The sequence below is a fragment of the Lagenorhynchus albirostris genome, chromosome 18 (assembly GCF_949774975.1).
Source record: "Lagenorhynchus albirostris chromosome 18, mLagAlb1.1, whole genome shotgun sequence".
Taxonomy (NCBI): domain Eukaryota; kingdom Metazoa; phylum Chordata; class Mammalia; order Artiodactyla; family Delphinidae; genus Lagenorhynchus; species Lagenorhynchus albirostris.
In genome coordinates, this window is record NC_083112.1 from 5,279,676 (window position 1) to 5,300,292 (window position 20,617).

The following is a 20,617-nucleotide window of genomic DNA, read 5'->3' on the forward strand; positions in this document are numbered from 1 at the left end:
GCGACTAAGACACCGCTGACCACAGTTTCCATCCCAGAGGTGCCCTCCTCATTCTCTCATGTGGTCTCAGTACTCATGGTGGACACCAGTGGTTGGCTGACCTGATCCCCACCCCAGTCCCCATTCCCTGGCTCCCTTCCAGTGAGGGTGGCATATCACAGAAATCAAGGTGGAGCTCCCAGGAAGCTTTGGTTCCTGACGAAAAGCCAGTGCCCCCCCATCCCCCACTTTGTCCGTCCCCTTCTACTCCTTTCTGCCTGGAATGTGATGAGGTATGGAGTGCAGCCTCTGCCACCATGAGGGACAAACGTGAAGACGAAAGGAAACAGACTGTGGATCCTGGAGAGGAAAGATAAGAAACCCTGGGTCAGGGCTGCCCTGGTGGTGCAGTGGTTAAGGATCTGCCTGCCAGTGCAGGGGACACGGGTTTGAGCCCTGATCCGGGAAGATCCCACACGCCATGGAGCAACTAAGCCCGTGCACCATAACTACTGAGCCTGTGCTCTAGAGCCCGCAAGCCACAACTACTGAGTCCGTGAGCCACAACTACTGCAGCCCGCGTGCCTAGAGCCCATGCTCCTCAACAAGAGAAGCCACCGCAATGAGAAGCCCACACACCACAATGAAGAGTATAGCCCCCGCTCTCCGCAACTAGAGAAAGCCCGCACGCAGCAACAAAGACCCAAAAATAAAAAATAAAAGTAATAAAATAAATAAATTAAAAAAAAAGAAAATCCTGGGTCCCCTAAGAGTGTTATTGCATAGCTGCTCCACACATTGCTTTTATGAAAAAATAATGTCCTATGTGTTGAAAACATTGTTGGTCAGATTTTTTGTCATTTGTAGCTGGGAGAATTCCTAATGGGTACAGTGTCACCCTCCAGAGCATTCCTGGAGAGCATTCCTCAGGTTACCGAGCCCTTTGACTCTTTCAGAGTCGGAGGCCTGAGGAAGACTGTCTTGTTCGTGACAATCTGTTCAGCCCCTGTGGGGACAGAGCAGGGCTGGCAGGGGCGTGAGTTCTCCTTCTGTGCTCTGGTATACATTCTCAGAAACAGTCTTCAGACCTCCAAGAGCATCTCCTGTATTTTACTAGAAGATTCAGGAAACGATTCACGGTATTTGTCTCCGGGAACGGTATTGTTCAGACCAGCTACAATCGCCCCGTACAGAATCCCCAAGCCAGACTTTTCTTGCCTTAGGGAGTCTGTCGAGTGATGGAGACAAACCCCGTCTCCCAGGGAAGTTTGCACCTGGCAGTACCTTTTGTACCACCACACCATGCACAAACAAGACTCACTTCCCATTTGCCTGGGCCACGACACACACTCCCCTGGGGTCCACCCGAGCAGACACAGGAGAATTGCAGGTGGCATGCCAGCAGCCTGCTGGGCTGGGCCTCACACCCAAGGGGACAGTGGGCCCCATGTTGGATAATTCAGTTGAACAAACCAAACTCTGCCTTGTTATCTGGGGAGAGGGGATGGAGGCCAGAATGAATGAGGTTCACGCCTCTGGGGACCAAGTTCAGCAGTCTTCCAGGGCCATATCCATGCCACCTCCAGTGGAAAATTCAGATCCAGTACAAGTCTTAGCAAGTGCAAATGTGAACCTGTTCTTTGAGATCTTTTTCCCCATAGATAATTGCTAAACTGTTTCAGACCAGGGAGAAAAAGGCTAGTATTTGGTTAGTAGTCTCCAACATTATTTACAGAGTCTCAGGCAGAGTGATTTTGTATCCGTCTGTGTCACTTTATACTTAAAAAAAAAAAGTAGCCCTCTCTACCCTCACCACCTCGCAAACCTGCATTAAACTCCAACACGTTGCAATCTATGCATTGATGTCTAGCAGGAATACATTTTCTGCCACATAGATGTAGTTAAATCCCTAGCCCTTATTTTTAACCCAGCACCATTTCTGAATCAATTTCTATGGAGAGAGAATACCTGGACATTTAAATCCATCAAAAAGGAGTAAATGAGCATTTCAGATACATCTATCAAGAAGAAATGCCCCTTCTCCCCACCATTGTGGGGCTTTGTCAGTCGCCTGTCAGATGAATGTCCATGTAAGTGTTTATTAATCACTCCCGCGCACGCTGATGGGCCTGAACACTCTGCTCCTCTACGCCTCTGACACGTACCAAGTATGCGCTGGGATTCTTCTGTCTCTTGAGCACAGTTGCTTACTTTGTTAAAGTTAATTTCCACTCATTTCTGGCTTTGATGGGAAGATTCCTTTATCAATTCAATTCATGTGTGTTGTCTGCAATCAAAGCAATATTGTCTGCTAATGTGAGCTCCCGCCCATGCTCTCTCTCCATTTTATGCTAACGCCTTTCTTCTGCTGGTCCTGCGAGGGACGATTTGGGGAAGACGCTCTCTCCCCGGCCTTCAGAGACAGGCTGCAGCAAGTGGTGGACTGGCAGCCATTTCCTCCTGCCAGCATCCCCTAGCTTAGGGAAACGATGAGCTGCTCTTTTCCCCAGGAATTATCTGGGTTGAAAAGCAAGTCAGGGCTTCCCTGGCGGCGCAGTGGTTAAGAATCTGCCTGTCAATGCAGGGGACACGGGTTCGAGCCCTGGTCCGGGAAGATCCCACATGCCCAGAGCAACTATGCCCGTGCGCCACAACTACTGAAGCCCGTGCTCCACGACAAGAGAAGCCACCGCAATGAGAAGCCCGCGCACCGCAACGAAGAGTAGCCCCCGCTCGCGGCAACTACAGAAAGCCCACGCGGAGCAACAAAGACCCAACGCAGACAAAAATAAAATAAATAACTCTTTAAAAAAAGAGAATAATTTTAAAAAAGAAAAAAGCCAGTTAGTGGGGTGAAGAAGGTAATTGGAGACGTGTAATGGCAATTTTGTATTCCTACCACCATCCGTAGGAGCAAGTCTTATTCTGAGATTCAACATTCTTTTTTTTTTTTTTTTTTTTTGCGTACGCGAGCCTCTCACTGTTGTGGCCTCTCCCGCTGCGGAGCACAGGCTCCGGACGCGCAGGCTTCAGCGGCCATGGCTCACGGGCCCAGCCGCTCCGCGGCATGTGGGATCTTCCCGGACCGGGGCACGAACCCGCGTCCCCTGCATCGGCAGGCGGACTCTCAACCACTGCGCCACCAGGGAAGCCTGAGATTCAACATTCTTTACAGACCAGACCCTCCAACAAGCTCTCCCTCTACTATCCCTCCAGCCCCATAAAATTCACTATATCCCCGACGTATATACTCCTGTGCGTCTTCTCACACTGTCCTTTCCGTCTCCTCTCTCTTCCCCGTCTCATCCACCCATTGGCAGGCCATTAATCTAAGTCCCACCCCTCCTGAACGATGAAGTCCAGTCTCCCCCTCCTCAAAGACACGCTTCCTCTCAGCCCCAGGGCCACAAGAACTCTTCTCTGAATGCCCCCAGAACTGAAGCTCACTAGGACTGCACTGGTACTCACCACCTTGTGCTGTTCGCGGTTGGCATATAGAGGAGCATCTGAAGCCAGCCAACCCCAGCCGGAATCTGACGCTGAAACTCAGAGCTGCATGGCCCTGGGCGGTCACTGAATGCTTGTGGAAGTTTCTCCATAAGGAAAAGGAATGAAACACCACTTATCTTGTAGGTCTGTTGTCAGCATTCACAGTAATTTATGGAACCCACCTGTCACAGTTCCCAGACGATGTGGGAGCCCAGTAAGTGGTAGCTATTATAAATCCCAACTGGATGCCAGACCCCCGGAGGAAAGTATGGTATGTATGGTACTTTTCTGTACTGCAGAGTATGGAAAGTTAAACCTATGTGTCTCAGACCCTCTCGCCACTAAGGTTCAGGTTATACATAAGGTTCCAACAGCTAAACGTATTGCTTCACTGTTTGGAGGACAGAAGTGAGGCGAGGCATCTCAAGAACTGTGAAGGGTCTGAGGTTTTGCTCTACATGCAAAAGCTAACAGGTTAGTTGGCCACAGTATCATACATGCTGGTAGAAGACAGGAGATGCCTGGGTCAGAGACAAAGGACTTCATTACTCAAAGCAATAGCAGTAGCTAGAATATCAGCATCTCCTTGCGCTGATTCCTCAAACCCCAGCTCCCATGGGGCAATGTGAGGAGGGTCACGTGACACCCGCACATGCAGTGGGTTACGTTAAAGGAGAGGAACTTGGAGCTTAGAGAACCCAAGTCTTTTATAATGTACGGTAGGCACGCCTAGCTTTGCTCTGGATCTCTGAATCCAAGGCTATCTGCTATGCAAGCATCCTTGGAAAGATAGCCTAGAACAAAGCCGTCAGTCCATCTGCAAGATGTGCGGACACAAGAGACTCATGGAAAATCATCTCCCAGCAAGGCCATCTTCCTGCCGCCAGCTGTTGCTTCTGGCAAAGACGGTCGTGGAGATTTGGGGTTTTCTACAGCCGCATCCCAGTGTCCAACCACTAGCTTCATAGTGTCCAAAGGAAATTCTAAAACTAGCAAATCCCTAGCCCCAGGTCACAGCTATGACTGATTTCTGAGCTCAGCTGTGCCTGTGACAGCCTCCTGACTTTCCTCTTTCTTGATGGTGGCAGGTGAGTTAGATGTTATTGAATTTCCTGAAGGCCCAGCCTGGAGTCTATTTCCCCATCACTTCCAAGAGTTCTTTAAGCACTAAATTTCCTGCATTAAATCCTTCCTTTACCGCTTAAAAGGGCTGGAATGGTTTTTGTTTCCGGTACTAACTAAAATAAGTAGAGGGGCTTCCCTGGTGGCGCAGTGGTTGAGAGTCCGCCTGCCGATGCAGGGGACACGGGTGCGTGCCCCGGTCCGGGAGGATCCCACATGCCGCGGAGTGGCTGGGCCCGTGAGCCATGGCCACTGAGCCTGCGCGTCTGGAGCCTGTGCTCCGCAATGGGAGAGGCCACAACAGTGAGAGGCCCACGTACCGCCAAAAAAAAATAATAATAAAAAAAATAAAGTAAGTAGAGACTAAACCTCATTATTCACCAAAGCTCCTATGCCTCTGACTAGAGACTTCTGATGATGCTGAAGGTGGTGACGATGATGGTGGTGGTGGTGATAATAATTAGTAAAGGAAAAAAAAGAGAGTGAAGAAAGGAAGAATAAAGCAGAGACAAGAGGAGGGTGAAAACTCTTCATTATTTTTCTCCTCTTCCATCAAAATATCATATATTCTCCAAAAAGAAAGTTTTTTGAGTCTTTATCTCCTGCAAGTATGGAAAGGAGAAGTAAGCGCACTTGTCACTGGAACCCCAGCTTCACCAATTAGAGCTCTGGTTTTGTTTTGCTTTTTTCAAATTACATTTTCCCCGAATTTCTCTGTGACGCAAGAGAGTTTTCCCAGCCGCTCTCACGTGGGCTGGTCACATCTTGGCTGGATCTGGGCGAAGCCTGATCTCAGTGCCGTGTGCAACAGTCACAAAGCTGTTTTCATACCTGCACCACATCTCACAGGGGGTGGAAAGTAAGGAAACATTCATGTCTTTAGCCTAAGTCACGGCCTAGGGGTTCCTCCTGGAATGGGGGCTCTGGTTGACTCAGTCACTCCCAACAAGCCTTTTTGTTCAGTGTCTGGGACCCTCTACCCTGAACTGCTCTCTAATGGTGACCCAAAGTGTCCATCCCCGTCCTGTGTAGGAACTTCTGGAAGGGCATCTCTCAGAACTGCCTTATGATTTCTCCACGCTGCACGGTGCTATTCTCTCAGGGTCTGGCAGGGGATACACCCTTCCTATGCGACGCAGGTGGCTGGGTTCTGGGATTTGCATTCAACTGCTCATGTGATCTATGCATATGGTCATAGCTAACATTTATTGAGTACCTGCTATGTGACAGACACCGTATTAAATGCTCTAGGGGTCTTTTAACCCATTTCAGTCTCCCAACAATTCTGTGACACTCCACACTTTATACACGTGGCAAGAGAGGCCCGGAGAGTTCATCAACTCACCTAGATCACAACCAGGGTGCCTCCAGAGGCCTGTCTCTCACACCTGTGTTAACCTGCACAAAGCAGGAACCTCACGGAAATTTGTTCAACGGATTAGAACCAATGCGGCAGAAATGACTGATTTCCCCCATTATCCATTCTTTCCTTCATCTTAGTAATAACCACCACTGTCATCCAAGATTTTAGCTGAGTCCCTGCCTCCTTGGCCAGTTACTTCTCTATGCCTCAGTGTCCACACTTGTGAAATAGAAATTAGTACCGGTCTCATGTGTTTCTCAAGTGTACGAACTCCCAGTCAAGTAGGCTACTAACCCCGAACCCTCCCAAACCGTAACAGCTGACCGATAAAAATACGTGTTTTAAATTTCCAACTTGTAGCTCATTTTATGGACTAAATAAATGAGTACATGTGCCAGGCACATAGTCAAATTCTGGGCAGTTGATTGAATTAAACGCAATGCCATTCTATAAATCCCTCCCAATAACGGATTAAGAAGTTCCAGAGAAAGCTTGACCCTTCAGACTCTGTCATGAAATAGAATTACAACATATTTTAACAATAAATGAACTACTGATTAGGAATACAAAATCTATAATTTTATTAGTCACATACTATAGTTTGGGGTAGTTTTTGGTTAGTAATCTATGTGACTTGATTTTTAAATACTTGAGAAATTATCCTCTCAGAAACCAACTGCTACCTAAAGAAATAGTCACAGGGGAGCGTCCTTTTCCACCATCGTGGTGCTTGTGTTAAACAAATCAACAGCCCCTCCCTCTGAAGCCAGCCCGATGAAGCTATTTCCCACAGAACTCAGTCCTGCTAACGTTTGCGCCCATCGGAGAATCAAGAGATGAAGAAAAGGACACGGGAGAGTTGGGACGGCTAATCTAAGAAGCTGCCCCATTACTGATGCCTTTGGTTGGGGTAAGGACAAGTAAGGCAGCGTGTGTACCCCATACAGGGGCCACGTGCGTTATGAACTGGAGTCTGTGCCACAGTTTGGTTGTGGCAGTGACGTTCCTACAAGGTCAAGAGACTTACTTACAAGGTCCTAAGACAAGACAGTAAATGCGAGAGACCGCTCAGGTTGTTCCCAATTTGTGCTTTGATCCCTAATGAGTCACAAAAGCTTATGGAAGTGTTTGTGTCTGTGGCACAAAGTCGACGAGATAGAAGCGGTATCTTCTTGCTATCCCAGGATAGAACCAGCTAGGCTTAGCTCTAAGGCATCTGCTGCTAGGAACTGCCCCATGGTATCAGCCGCCACTTAATAGCTGGAGAAGGAAAAGAAAGTGACTTTTCTTAGGGAATTCAGTTTATTCACAAACTCTACACTGTTAGCTGGAAACAGGGCTTCTCTCTGAGGCCCAGAGCCCACGCAGAGCAGATCCACCCATCAACAATTCTCTGTGGAGTCTAACTTTAATTTTCTTTCTTTTTACAAGGGCCTGCCGTACTGGAGACATTAGCCTGGTACTCCAAAATGACACAGGGATCTGTACAGTTACAGTTACTCAAGTAGGGATGACAGATGCGACGTTCTTTGTGGGAATGAAGAACCGGGGTTCTGGAAAACATTAGCCAAATGGGGAGGACGTTATCCTTTGGAATCACACATGACTGCAAGACAGCACGGCCCCAGAATCCACTGGTGGTCCATCAGGGGTGGGAATACCCAGCTCCCTGCCAGGGGTAAGGGCATCACTGCGAAAATCCTAGAGCAGCTCCCGCAAGAATCAAGGTCTCCAGCACCCCTCCTTTTCTGGGAACCCCTCCCCTCCTCCAACCCCTTCCCCTCTTCCAAAATGTAACGAGCAGACGGCAGGCATCAATCACCCACTCGCTGCGCCTCTGAGACATTGCGAGCCAAGTGCTTTGCTGAACAAAACGGGAGCTTGGCTGTGCTGGTTGGGGGTGGGGTTTGGGGTGATGGTCACAGACTCCCCAGGACTTTTTAAATCAGTCTCCTCTGCTCTGTACGACACACCACAGAACGTCAGCTGTAAACAAGTCCTCTGCTCTTTCCCTTGCAGTGGCTTATCTTTGCTTTCTTGGGTGTTTTTGAACCGAAGGCTGTCAGAGAATGGGAGGCTGGAGGAGCAGCGGATGTCTTCTGGGTTTGCTCTGGTGAAAATGGGGAAAGAGGAGGGTGTGTGGAGGCAGCTGAGCGGCAGAAGGGCTCCACCGTCAGCGGGTTTATTGCTTTATGCTGCCACCTGGCTGATCACGGAGCTGCGGGCTCCTGCTGGCAGAGAAAGGAAGACACACAGGAAAGAAACGTCTACACTGGAAGGTCTCAAAGCCACGTTTCCTGATGGGCATGTGACTCTAGGCCACAGACAATCGAGCCCAGCCTCGTGACTCAGGAGTCACTGTCGTCCCCAGAGGGGGACGGGGGCTCACGCTAAAGGCCATATGCTTAAAGGTAAGGGGTCCGTTCATCCACGGAAAACTACTTGAGGTGAGACTGGTTCTGCCTGTTTCAAACCCTCTGTGTTTTCTTCTTCTTAAAATCTGCAAACACTTCCTACTGAAATCCTTAGTAAGATGTTCCATGCTCACCTTCCAGGTCCCCGAGTAGGAGAATACCCTCCTTCCCGCAGAAATCATCTTTGCTTCCATTGATGTCAAGGGGGAAGAGAAAAGGAAAAGGTTTAGGGTGAATTACTGGGGCCGGACAATCCATGCCAAGAGAGGGCCTCACTCGGCATTCCTGCAGCCTCTCGCTCGGGAAGGAAAACACAGCTCCCATTTACTGACTGTCTTGGACAGCGTGCTTAGGGCTTTATGAGGCGTGAGGGCTACACAGTGGTCCTGGGGCAAGATGTGGAAGAAGACAGCCAGTCTATCCCAGGCTGAGTGTGTGGATAAGGGAGAAACTCTCTGGAGGGGAAGCACAGGGCGGGTGTCAGCCCACAGACTGGCCTGTGGGTACTTGTAAGGCAGCCCAGGAAGGCCTTCCAGAAAATCATATGGGAGAAGGAGGCCAGAGGCCCCACAAGGTTCAGATAGAAGCTCTGATTATTGGTATGAATTGCCTTCACTCGCACCCACTGACCGGAAAGCCTGGTAGCATTCAGGATACACGTACATCATCTTTAATCCTTACAAGGAAGGTGAGGTATCGTTCTCATTCTACTATAAGAAAGCTAAAGGCCCACGAGCCTCTGAAATCTTGTGACGCTTGTCAAGATGCAGCTGTGATACACTGAATAGGTGCAAAGAAAGGACAGCGCCTTTATCGCCATTAGCACCCGCATTAAACACTTATCCGATATATCTAACGTGCCAAAGGTTGGTGACACCAGTATTGAGTCTATCCCCGCCCTGATGACCTTGTAAGGTAGTTGGGAAAAAGCAAGAGGACCTCCAGCTGCTATGACATGATTCCCACTGATTCCTTCCCTTGGCTTGATTCTTATCATCTGGCTGGGTCAGGGGTTAGGGACCATATTAGCTATGATTAAATACAGCCACGTGTAGTAGAAAATTCAAATACTAGTGAAAAAGATAATCTATTTTATTTATTTCATTTTATTTATAAACATTTATCTTCTACTCACAAAAAATGAGTAGAGCAGCTCCCTGATCTTCTGGGACCCTGGTTCTTGCCACCTTTCTGCTCTGTTATTCCCAGCATGAAGCTTCTATCCTAAGGATTATTACCTGCTCTAAGATGGATGCTGAAAATTCTTCTCTGACTTTCAAGGAGCCGTCCTTTCACTGGTCTCTTTAAATATGGGTGTTCCCAGGAATACATCTACAATCTCGTTTTTTCTCTATACTCCCCCACCCCCAAGCTCTTCCATCCTAAGACTAAAGCTACCATTTTTGTATACGTAAGTCCCAAATCTCTCTTTCCACCTCTAATCTCTCTACCCAACTTTAGACTCACATTTTCACCATGGGACATCAGCAGAAGCCGCTGAGGTTAAGGATGAAAATGCAACACGACCAAATATGACATCATGTTGCAGCTTCATGAGCAAAAGTGGGCCCTGCTCTGCAGATCCCTGTCTCTGCCTGTGGCATCGCCACCCTCCCATCCCCTCGCACCAAGTGGCCACGGGTGTGTGTGACTTCCTGTCTCGTGCCTTTCCCCTCCAACACACACAGACACAGACACACACACACACCCCACCCTACTTGATCTTACCCATTCCCCCTTCAAATTCTTTCCTAACCCCACCCCAGCTCAGGCGGTCATTATCCATCACTTGAACTGATACAATTTTCTCCTTGTTTGTTTCCCTCCCTCTGTTCATTCAATAGTTCGGTAAACATCCATTTGCAAGCCGACTCTGTCGGACCCTGCTCTGGCCTTTCTCTGTCCCCATCAACAGGACCTCCTACTGCTGCCAGTTACATGTCTCAAGTTCAGATCTGACTCTGTTACTACCCCTGCGTAAAGTTTTCTGAGTAGGATCAAGTACAGAGCTGTTAGCGTGGCCCTTCATGGCTCGGCCTCCACTTTCATAGCACACCTGTGTCCAGGCACCTCCCCTCCCCCCTGTAGAGGGCGCCCCCCACTCCTGCCTCCCAGAAGCCCTCATCATTCCTTGGCAGGTCAGGCGCCCTCTGGCCCCTCTGCTCCACTGGGCAGGATGCTCACTGCTGGCAGACTGGTCTGAGTCACCACCAGCCCAGTCAAGGGAGCAGCCCCTCCCTCACCCATGAGGATTCCCACTCCATTGCCTTCAGCCAGAAAGCACAGAAATGGTCACTGACAATTCCAGAGCACACCCCACATCTCTCTCTGACCAACCTTTCCTCCTATACACCATGAAAAACCCAGATGACACCCCGAGCCTTGAGCTACCTATGGGTTCATCCAACTTCTCCAGAGCAGGACACTAGATTGCCTTGAATGGGACCATCTTGCCTCTATGAAGCCACGCTGCCTCCAGATTTGCCATTTCCTCAACAAATTCATTGAGCTCCTGTCTGTTTGAGCCCAGGGGAGGGTGTGGTGGCTGGGAGAGGGTCAGACAGTCCCTGCAGGTCAGTTACCCCTGCCATGCTCCTAAGTGTCCAGGTGTAGTAAGCAGGCAGACCAGGACCTCTCCTTCCCCACCCTACCTCCTGAGTCAGGCCACTTTCATTCATTTTTTTATCCCGCAAGTATAGGATGAGTATGTACTACGTGCCAGTAACTGTCCTGAGTTGGGAAACAGTAATGCCCCAGACAGACAGACGTGCAAGTCCTCAGTGGGGCGTACATTTCAGCGGGGAGCGGGGCGCAGGGAGCAGAGAAACTGAGGAGGGAAGGACACAGAGTTGGAAGGTATTTATAAAGCAAGGAACCCTGTGGGGAGGGTTGGGGAAAGAGAGGTGATATTTTTAAGTAGGGTCGTTGGCCTTCCTGAGAAGGAAGATGACATTTGAAGAAATATGCGAATGAAATAAGGGAACAAGGACCCTCCCCAGCCCACCCCCAATTTGTGCAGATTTTGCTGCAAATATATTAAAGCCGCATTTCCAGGAGAAACATGGTGTGTTCTCCATACCAACAGGAAAGGAGGTAGGCTGAAAGAAGAAAAGACCGGGACAACAGAAAGTTATTCCATGTTGAACTGTCCCTGACGGACACTTGAAAACCAGCTCGGGGGCAGAGCAGGGCCCACCAGGCCGAGGGGCTCCCCCGGGCGCCTGTCCCGGGCAGACAGGCTAATCCCGCCGCCTCCCTCCCAGCCCTGCACCGCCCTGGGGGCGTTTGCTCGTGCGAGGAAAGTTCTAACCCCGCAGAAGCCAGCCCTGGGAGGCTCCGCAAACTGGAAAGCCGCGCGGCCGCCCGCGTGCACCCGGGGAGCGGGGGACCCCCGACCCCCAGCCCGGCTCCGAGGGCAGCGGCCAGAAGCCAGGCGGCGGCAGAGGCCTCGGGGCCGAAGGGCGCTGGGCACCCTCTCCGGGCCGCACCCAGCCCCTCGGTTCCTGTCCGGCCCGCAGAGCTGGCCTTCTGGGGGTGGGGGGGTCTGGCGCAGAACTTTTTCCCTGAAATTATCCAACTCCTGGGGCGCAGCCGGCGGCCCAGGACCGCCGAGCAGGGAGCCCCCTTTCCGGCCACAAGCCGCCCGACCTAGAGCTTGAGGATGACGTGTGTGCGCTCTTTCCAGCTTCCCCGAAACCCCCTCAGGGATGCCGCTTTGCTTGGGCCCGGGTCTCTCCCGCGCCGAGTTGCACACAAACCGTTTAAACATTTCAGCACAAAACCCAATCCATTGTGGGCCGCACATTAAAAAGTGTTATTCGCTTTGAAGTTTTTGTCTAATGGCTCTAAACTGAAAGAAAATGTTTTCCTATTACTTAATTCAATCATAGCGAAGAGACTTGGTAAAAAGCCCACGGATTTTGCCCCGAAGTGTGACAGAGATCTCTTTGTGTTTGCTTATCCTCTGCTGTCACACACTTTAATTCGCCTCTCTTTATCTGGCATTCAAAACTTTCTTCAATGACATTCAATAAGGTCCAGAGGCTGGAGGGAAAAAAAAAAACTGGTTATTCCCCCCCCCCCCCCGCCCCAGATATTCTTTCCCAGTAGCTTTGGCCTTGCTCGAAGTCAGGGGCTCTTAACCCCTTCTTCCCCAGCTGCGGGCTTCGGCTCCCTGGAGAGCTCTGCACTGACCCTTTGCGGCCACCTCTGTCACCCTGCGCCTCTCCCACCTGCCTCTGCCCAACAGGGAGCCCCTCTCCCGGCCTTGGTCCCGCTCTGGGCCCAGTCTCCGGGGTCCAGGCCAGCCCACCTTTCCCAGAGAGCAATTAGAACCGCCATTAGGCTACACTGATACACCCTGGCTTGTTTGCAAACATCCACTTAGAACGGGGAGCCTTGGGGAGGAGACCTTGGCATTGAGGTTAGCAGTGGACCCCACCAGCCCCCCAGGGCAAAACAATCAAGGAAGCACTGATCCCTTACTCTTCCTGCTAGATGACAGGCCCTCCATCCAGGTTATTTTCCCCATTGCCCCTCTCTCTTATATGGAATCCGTTATTTTCTCTCACATAAATTCTCTTTGCTTTTTAATCAGCTATAATTTGTCGCTGTTGTTATCACAGAGATGTCATCAATGATGAAAAGCCGTGCAAATGCTTCGATCTGGGGCCATCTTATTCCTGTGCACTGATTCCCCCGGCCGGAAAGCTTCCCCCTGCATCACTCAGGACTCCTTTCAGGGCTCAGAGCAGGTGACTGCAGTGACTTGGTTCCAGTCAAATCGAAAGTAAACGTCTTCCTTGGAAAGTCTCAGGCTGTACATTCAAAATGTTTATGCTAATTTCCCACTGTATGGAAAAAGCGCCTGCATGAAGCAGCCCTGAGCCCAGAGGACGATTTTAAAAGCTGAAGCTGAGTACACGAGGCCAGGCGTTTGAAGTTGTTTAACCATTGTGTGACCAGAAAGAAGAGAGTGACACGACAGGAGCAGGTCTTGGGGAGAGGGGAGCTCCGCCCGGGTGGGCGAAGGCAGCGGAAGCTGGGAATACAACTGCCCCCCGCACCGCTCCTCCAGGGTGAACTTCGGGAAGGCAGTGATATCCGAGCGCACCCGCGGGTCTGTGGGGGTGTGCGCCGGCGGAGAGAGCGCCCACACTCTCCACGTCTGGTGGGCTGTGAGTGAGATCTACCTCTTCGCTGGCCAGTCTTCCCTCCCATCCCCTGTCTCTCTGTCCGCGATTCTCAGCGGGTGACTTCCTTTTTACACCCACGGCCACATCGTCGACTAGCATCTCCCGAACAAAGACTGGGCGCTATAGGCAGCATCAAAGTTAAGACTATTTGAGAAACTCAGAGAAAACAGGGACAGCGATGGGGCTAGTGCTGGATAACAAATACCGAGCCCTTCTCCTCTCTGCCCAGCGGTGCCACTCCTGCAGGGGCCCTGGTCCTTCTGCTTCCGACACAGGAAGATGAGAGCGATTCCACAGGTGGAAATCGGAGGCCGGCTGTGGGGACGCTCGCGGGGTGCACAACGCCGAGCTGAGGAGACTAAGTGGAGGCAGCCTGATCTTGGGGGGCGAGGGAGAAATGAGAGAAGGAGGGGGACGGCGACCGAGCGCGCAGAGAAGATGGGGGTGTGCGCCCATGGGGATCTGTGGAAGCGAGGCATTGGGGGTGCAAAATCAATAAGATAAACGGGCGATCGCCAACGCAAGGCCAAAGGGGAGTAAGGAATAAAGAGAAAGAAAAGAATATTAAATCGCAGGAGAATGAGAAAATAAACCCGCAAAGGGGAGAGGAGGGGGCGAGGGCGCCTGTTACGGCTTGGGTGGGGTTGACAAGAATGGAGTACATTATGCAGTTCATTTAGTTAACAAGTGAAATAATGAGGAAGCGTGCAGAGTGAATGCCAAGAGAAAAGGCACAAAAACCCTATTGAGAGGCCCCGGCCGCTCCTGGCGTAGCCCATCACATGGCAATAGTCCTATTTAAGCGGCGCCGCCGGCGCCTTTCAGCACCACTAGTGCTGGCCAGCACCCCGCGCTCTCTGGGCGGCGCCCGCGGCAGCAGCGGAGGCGCCTCCAGCCCCGGCTTCAGCGGCGCCTCCGGCCTCCCCGGAAGAGGCAGCTGAGCGCGGCCGCGGCCCGGGGAAGTGCGTGGTGAGCCCCGAGGTCCGCGGGGCGCCGGGAGCGGGCTGGCGGCGGGGCGACCGCGCACGGGGGCCATGCCGCGCTCCTTCCTCGTGGACTCGCTGGTGCTGCGCGAGGCCGGCGAGAAGAAGGCGCCGGAGGGCAGCCCGCCGCCGCTCTTTCCCTACGCGGTGCCGCCGCCGCACGCCCTGCACGGCCTCTCGCCCGGCGCCTGCCACGCGCGCAAGGCCGGGCTGCTGTGCGTGTGCCCGCTCTGCGTCACCGCCTCGCAGCTGCACGGGCCCCCCGGGCCGCCCGCGCTGCCTCTGCTCAAGGCGTCCTTCCCGTCCTTCGGCTCGCAATACTGCCACGCGCCCCTGGGCCGCCAGCACTCGGCCGTGTCGCCCGGGGTCGCTCACGGCCCCGCGGCCGCCGCCGCGCTGTACCAGACCTCCTATCCGCTGCCCGACCCCAGGCAGTTCCACTGCATCTCCTTGGGTAAGGCGGGGAGTGGGGAGGTGGGGCGGGGAGGGACGGGACCGGGCAGACGAAAGCTGACTAGGCGGGCATGGGGGATGAGGACCCTGGGCGTTCTGCGGGCGATGAGGGCCATTTCGGGCCCCTGAGTGGACACTCTGGGTGGCATGCGGCTGGAGGGACGGGACAGGACACGGGGAGGGAGGGTGAGGCAGAAGGTTGAGGCCCTGGCGGGGGCTCCCAGGACGAAACGAGGGCTGGGGCTCAGGGCGCTCCAGAAGGGAGCACGGGGGCCGCGTGACTCCGGGAGTACCAGGGTCCCGAGGCTTGGCGAGGAGGCACCCGCGGTTACGCCGCTGTGCATTGTGTTCAGGGCAAAGAGGTGGGTGAGAGACCAAAGACCCGGGATTCTGACGGCCGCCTACCGGAGGATCGGGCCCACAGCGAAGGGTCTGATCGCTTCCGTGTCTGCACCCCTACCCACTCCAGACAACAGCTCGAACCAGCTGCCCAGCAGCAAGAGGATGCGCACGGCGTTCACCAGCGCGCAGCTGCTAGAGCTAGAGCGCGAGTTCGCCTCAAACATGTACCTGTCCCGCCTGCGCCGCATCGAGATCGCGACCTACCTGAATCTGTCCGAGAAGCAGGTGAAGATCTGGTTCCAGAACCGCCGGGTGAAGCACAAGAAGGAAGGCAAAGGCAGCAACCACCGCGGCGGCGGCGGCGGGAGTGCGGGTGCCGGCGCCGGCGGGGGCGCACCGCAAGGCTGCAAGTGCGCGTCGCTCTCCTCAGCCAAGTGTTCCGAGGATGACGACGAATTGCCCATGTCTCCATCCTCATCGGGGAAGGAAGACCGGGATCTCACGGTCACTCCCTAGGCGCACGCCTCCCCGGGTCGCCCATCCCAGACACTCCCCGCGGCTCAAAGACTGGTCCTGGGACGCAGCGCCGTTTCCCAGGCACCCACAGCCAAATGGCGGCCACGCCCGGATTTGACACGGCTCTGCGGAGGCCCCCGGCCCTGGGAAGCGCCGAGAGCTTGGCACACCTGGCCTTGCTATCCCTACCCCAGGGCCCGCGGCCGTCCAAAGCGGACTCCGAGCTGTGCACACACTGCACGCGCGCGAGTCCTTCTCAGTCACGCAGCCCAGCGGCCCGGCCCAGCGCCCTGCTGGCCGCCGGCGCCTCCCCGCCCGCCCTCTCTGGACTGGCTCAGGCTTCCTCGCTTCCTCCCCTTTCTCCACCCTGGGTCAAGCTCGGCCTTTGACGCCTCGGGTGCCCATTCGCTCCCCCCTCCCCGCTTTACGTCTTTCCCTCCCCACCTCTTTCCTGCGGTGATTTATCCACGCTCCCACCCCCCCAGACACATTTATGAACGTCTGGGTTTTGTTTTTCTTTTCCTTTCTCTTCCGCTCCTCGAAGTTCAGTCGTCCCTCCATCAGACCTTGCTGTGCCCATGGCTCCTCTCCCACGAGCGAAATTGCCTCCCGTGGTATTCGTGTTGGGGAAACCGATTCACTTTGTTTCGGCGACGCTCTGCATTCCCCCAGAGGCCGGCTCTCTGCCTCTGACGACCCCTCTTCTCCCAGACCCCGGCCCCGCCCCAGCCTAGCTTGTAACTGTAAGGTCTCTGTAATACCAGAAGATATTTATTTATTTATTTATGTACAAAAGTTTAAATAAACTTTTTTTTTTCTTAGAAATCCACGTGGCTCGGGATCCCCAGCCAGGTTGGGGCTTCCTGCTGGGGCCGGGCGGGGCTGGGTGGCGAAGTCCAGCTCCGCTCCTCTCCTCGCAGCTCGTCAAGCCCTCTCTGCACCCTCAGCCCCCGAGACTCCGCCTTCGGCGCCCACCGACCGGGTGCGCTCCCCGGTCTCCTGTCCGACTCGGGCAAGGTGCACCCCTGCAGGAGAGAGCAGAGCCCTGTCCGATGGGAAGGACGGGCGCTCCCCGTGCTGTGCCTGTAGTCGTGACCCCTGCAGCGCCCCCGTCCCACCTGGGATCCGGCCCCACCTCCAGCCCCCTTGGTTTGGCTGTCCTGACCGCCATCTCCAAGGTCAGCGACCACTTCTGCGCGAGCCGCTGAACTCAGTCCTCTGCTGAGCTCGGATGGATAACTTGTTACTGTTATCAATCCATTTATTTTAATCTATCGTATTTGTTAGGGACAAATTCCCAGCGAAATGGCGCAGCCTCCTCTTGGAAAGACCAGCTCGCTTTGCTTTAAGGCAAATTCCATTAGCGGGGTCCCTACTCCCAGACCGCTGGCCGCGATTTCAGGGACCCAGAAAGATTCGGCGCCGGGGTTCCCGCGAGGGGTCCTCCGTAGCCGGAGCTGGTGGCTCCGAGACGTTGCATTCTCACGGATTCTTGTTACAATCCCACAGCCCCCTACGATTTATAATGCACCCCCCAGCCCTCCTCTGGAGATACGCTGGGGGTTTTACTCGTACGTGGAGGAAGAGACGCAGGAGGTGCGCGGGTTCCGCGGAGGCGGAGGGCGCACGGACACCGGAGTGGGTGTTTCTGCTGCTCAGGAAATCGGATACGTGAAACAGCGGATCCGGATTCCCACGACCTCCCCAAGCCCCCCATTCCACGTCCTAGGGGCCTGGGTCACTTCTTTTCCTGCCAGAAATCTCTCCGACACACACACACACACACACCCCACGCACACCCTGGGGAGCGCCGGACTCCGGACTCCGGGTATTTAGGCAGAGAAAACACACGTGTCCTTTCGGCGAGAAAGGCGCTCCAGTTGGGGTTGCTCAACAGATGCGGGGTCATTTGAGCGCGGGGTTCTCTCTCCAGTTCCGCTAGAATAAAGGTGGGCGCGTTCTGGCTCCCCACGGAGAGGCCACTCCTGGTTCCCCCTGGAGCAGACGCATGGGTTGTGCCCCAGGCAGATGAAAGCCTGTCACGCGCGCCCTTGGCGCCCTCCCTCTGACCCCCATCCCCATCAGTCTGAACCCCAGTCTCACGGGAGACCAGTTGTCCGCCCTCCCAGGAGGGGCCATTGTGCCAATACAAGACGAAGCCGAAGCCGGGGTGCTTTAAGGCACACCCTGAATAGAATACCAACGCATGTGTTATTATCAGTGATTCTGACGCTTTCCGAGTTTGGGGCGGCTAACCCGCTGCTCTAAGAGCCCTTCGGTAGTGAACTTTCGCATCCTTTAGCGCCAGCGCTACCCACCAGTGTACTTTTGAGGTTTGGGACCCGGCAGCCCCCAGGGGCCAGGTCCATGGTGGATCCGAAGGGCTCGCTTTGAGCCAGCACCTTTCCTGGATTTATGGGGGTCGGGAGGTGCACCTGAGACAGGCTCCCGCTGGCTCTCGGTGACACACCCCCTTACCAGAAATGCAGTTTCGGAGATGGGCTCGAGCTGGGGAGGGCGTGGGTGGGTGGGTGGGTTGGCGTGGGGCGGGGGGCGGGGGAGAGGTGCCTTACTGAGGGAGCCGGAAACTGGGCTTGGAGCGTGGTGAAGAGGTTGGATCCGCCCCTCCCATCTCAAGCTACCCCGGACTTCTTCAGTGTTGCCATCCTATGCAGTGGCCCCTCCTGTCCCCAGCTGCTCGCAGAAGCCGCAGATCCACTGCTGCGCGCCGTGTCCACGCGGCTCCAGTTCTCCTGGGAGCGCGATTTTCTCCCTCTCATCTTTCTCTACCCAAGACTTCACTCCCCGTCCCGCTCCAGCTTTTTCGCTTTCTGGTGGGCTTTCCTGGTGAGCGTGGGAAAAAACGCAGCCTCCCTGCGGCGTGTGGTTACCAAGGCGGTGACAAGAGGGCGACGCTGCGGAGCGTGGACGCGGCTTGGGCGCGCGGGGGCTCTCGGCATCCAGCCGCCGCCTGCAGGGGCGGCTACGGCTTTTGAGTTCCAACACTCTTTAGTCCTCACTCTGCAGTCTCTGTCGGTCCAGACCGACTCTGCTGCCTGGGTTGGGGCCAAGGCAGGCGCGTCTGCAGAAACGGAGCTTCTTATTTGGGGAGACAGAATTCAGTCTAACCACCCTATTTTGAGCTGGAATTTGGGATTTGCAAGGCAAATTGTGCAATTAAAATCAAACTGAGTTATCTTATCAGGACGAAATTTCCTGGAAATTATCATTGAGTGTGACTAATCCACATACAGACCCCTGAGTTTATTTCAGGGACAGCATCTTTCTTTTCTCTGTGGTTTAGTGGCCAGGAGTTTGGATGCTAGAATCCAAGTGACCGGCTTGGCAACCCATTTCCACCATTTACTTACAAGCTGGGTAATCTTGGGCAAACCACCGGTTCTTCCTAAGCCTCAGTTTCTTCATCTGTAAATGGGGATTGTGTTAATAGTTCCTTTGCTGGGTTGTCGTGCAATATTAAAGCATAGAATTCACATAAATTGCTAAGCACAAGGTCTGCCGAGTTTCAATAAATGCTGACTAACAACATGGCTGTTGTTGTCACTTGTCGTGCCTATAGCTGTGCCCGGGGCACAGTGCGGAATTATTTTCTGAAAGCTGGAAAGCGACCACTCACACACAGGCTGCTACCCAAATCCCCCACTGCAGGGCTGGAGAGCACGCACAGATGCAAAGACCTCCAGGACTCCCTGCAGCCCGTTGTTCAGAGTCAGTAACGGTCGGCTCTGCTTGGCCAGGCACTGCCCAGGTGCCGGGACTCACTGAAGGCCAGAGAGGGACTCTTTCCACCTGCATTTAGACCAGCTCCTCAACTTCCTCACTACTGACATTTGGGGCTAAATAATTCTTCCTGTGGGGACTGTGCTGTGCATTGTGGGATGTTTCACAGCGTCCCTGGCCCCTACCCACTAGATGCCAGTAGTACCCCTCCCGCCAGTTGTGACAACCAAAAATGTCTCCAGACACTGCAAATGTCCCCTTGAGAACCACTCTTCAGGTTGAGAAGCACTGATTGAGACTTGGGTCTTCTCTGCCACAGTGGTCAGGATTTGGCAGCCCAGCTTCAAGCACACCTCTCTCCTTCCCTTCATCCATCCCTCATGGAATAAGTGGACCTTCTCCATCCGGAGCACTGGACTCTGCACTCGGGAGGGGCTTGAGAGGAGGAAGGGGAAAGAGAAGATGAGTGGGGGTCCGAGGGGAGAGACCAAAGATGCCTGCGCAGTGGGAGCATGGCCGCTAGTCTGGACAGCCCTGGGCGTCTGGGTTGAAAGGGTGAATCGATCCGAGGCGTGCTGGGCGAGCAGAGTTTACAGAGCCACGAGGGCCTTTCCAAGAACACCCTATCCATTCGTCCTATGACCCGTAGACAACGGGGCTCCCTCTTCCGTTTTGCGCATGGGTACCCACAAGACCAAATTTGGGGGGGAAAGATTTCAGGAGCCTGGGTGGTATCCCCATCAGTCATAGACACACTCACTGCCACCACCATTTCAGACTTTCAATGACTGAAAATCTGAAACTAGAAATCAATTCTTTTTGACTAAGGCCTCCTATATTTGGTTCAACACAAGTACCCCTGAGAGTAGCTACCACTGAGTACATCGTTCACTTTTTCTGAGAAAAGCCTCTGGAAGGGCAAAGAGAAGAAAGTCCCTGAAGGGGAAGGGATGCAGGGGACATGTAAGAGCAAAAAAGGGGGCGGAGATCAGGGGAAGGGTCCCAGAAGCCTCCCTGGCA

The 20,617-nt window shown here is 53.7% G+C and overlaps 1 protein-coding gene across 1 annotated transcript; it reads left to right on the forward strand.

The window, feature by feature from the left end:
• The first annotated feature begins 14,596 nt into the window (after positions 1–14,596).
• On the forward strand, positions 14,597–15,856 carry GSX1 (GS homeobox 1). The gene is made up of 2 exons (XM_060129377.1): positions 14,597–14,999; positions 15,468–15,856. Exons 1-2 carry the CDS (start codon positions 14,597–14,599, stop codon positions 15,854–15,856), a joined length of 792 nt encoding a protein of 263 aa, XP_059985360.1.
• Positions 15,857–20,617: the final 4,761 nt, after the last annotated feature.

Bases quoted from the DNA above. Each gene is read 5' to 3' on its own strand.
- GSX1 (XM_060129377.1), top strand. From the start codon at position 14,597: ATGCCGCGCTCCTTCCTCGTGGACTCGCTGGTGCTGCGCGAGGCCGGC. The intron at 15,000-15,467 runs GTAAGGCGGGGA...TACCCACTCCAG, and splicing joins GTTCCACTGCATCTCCTTGG to ACAACAGCTCGAACCAGCTG.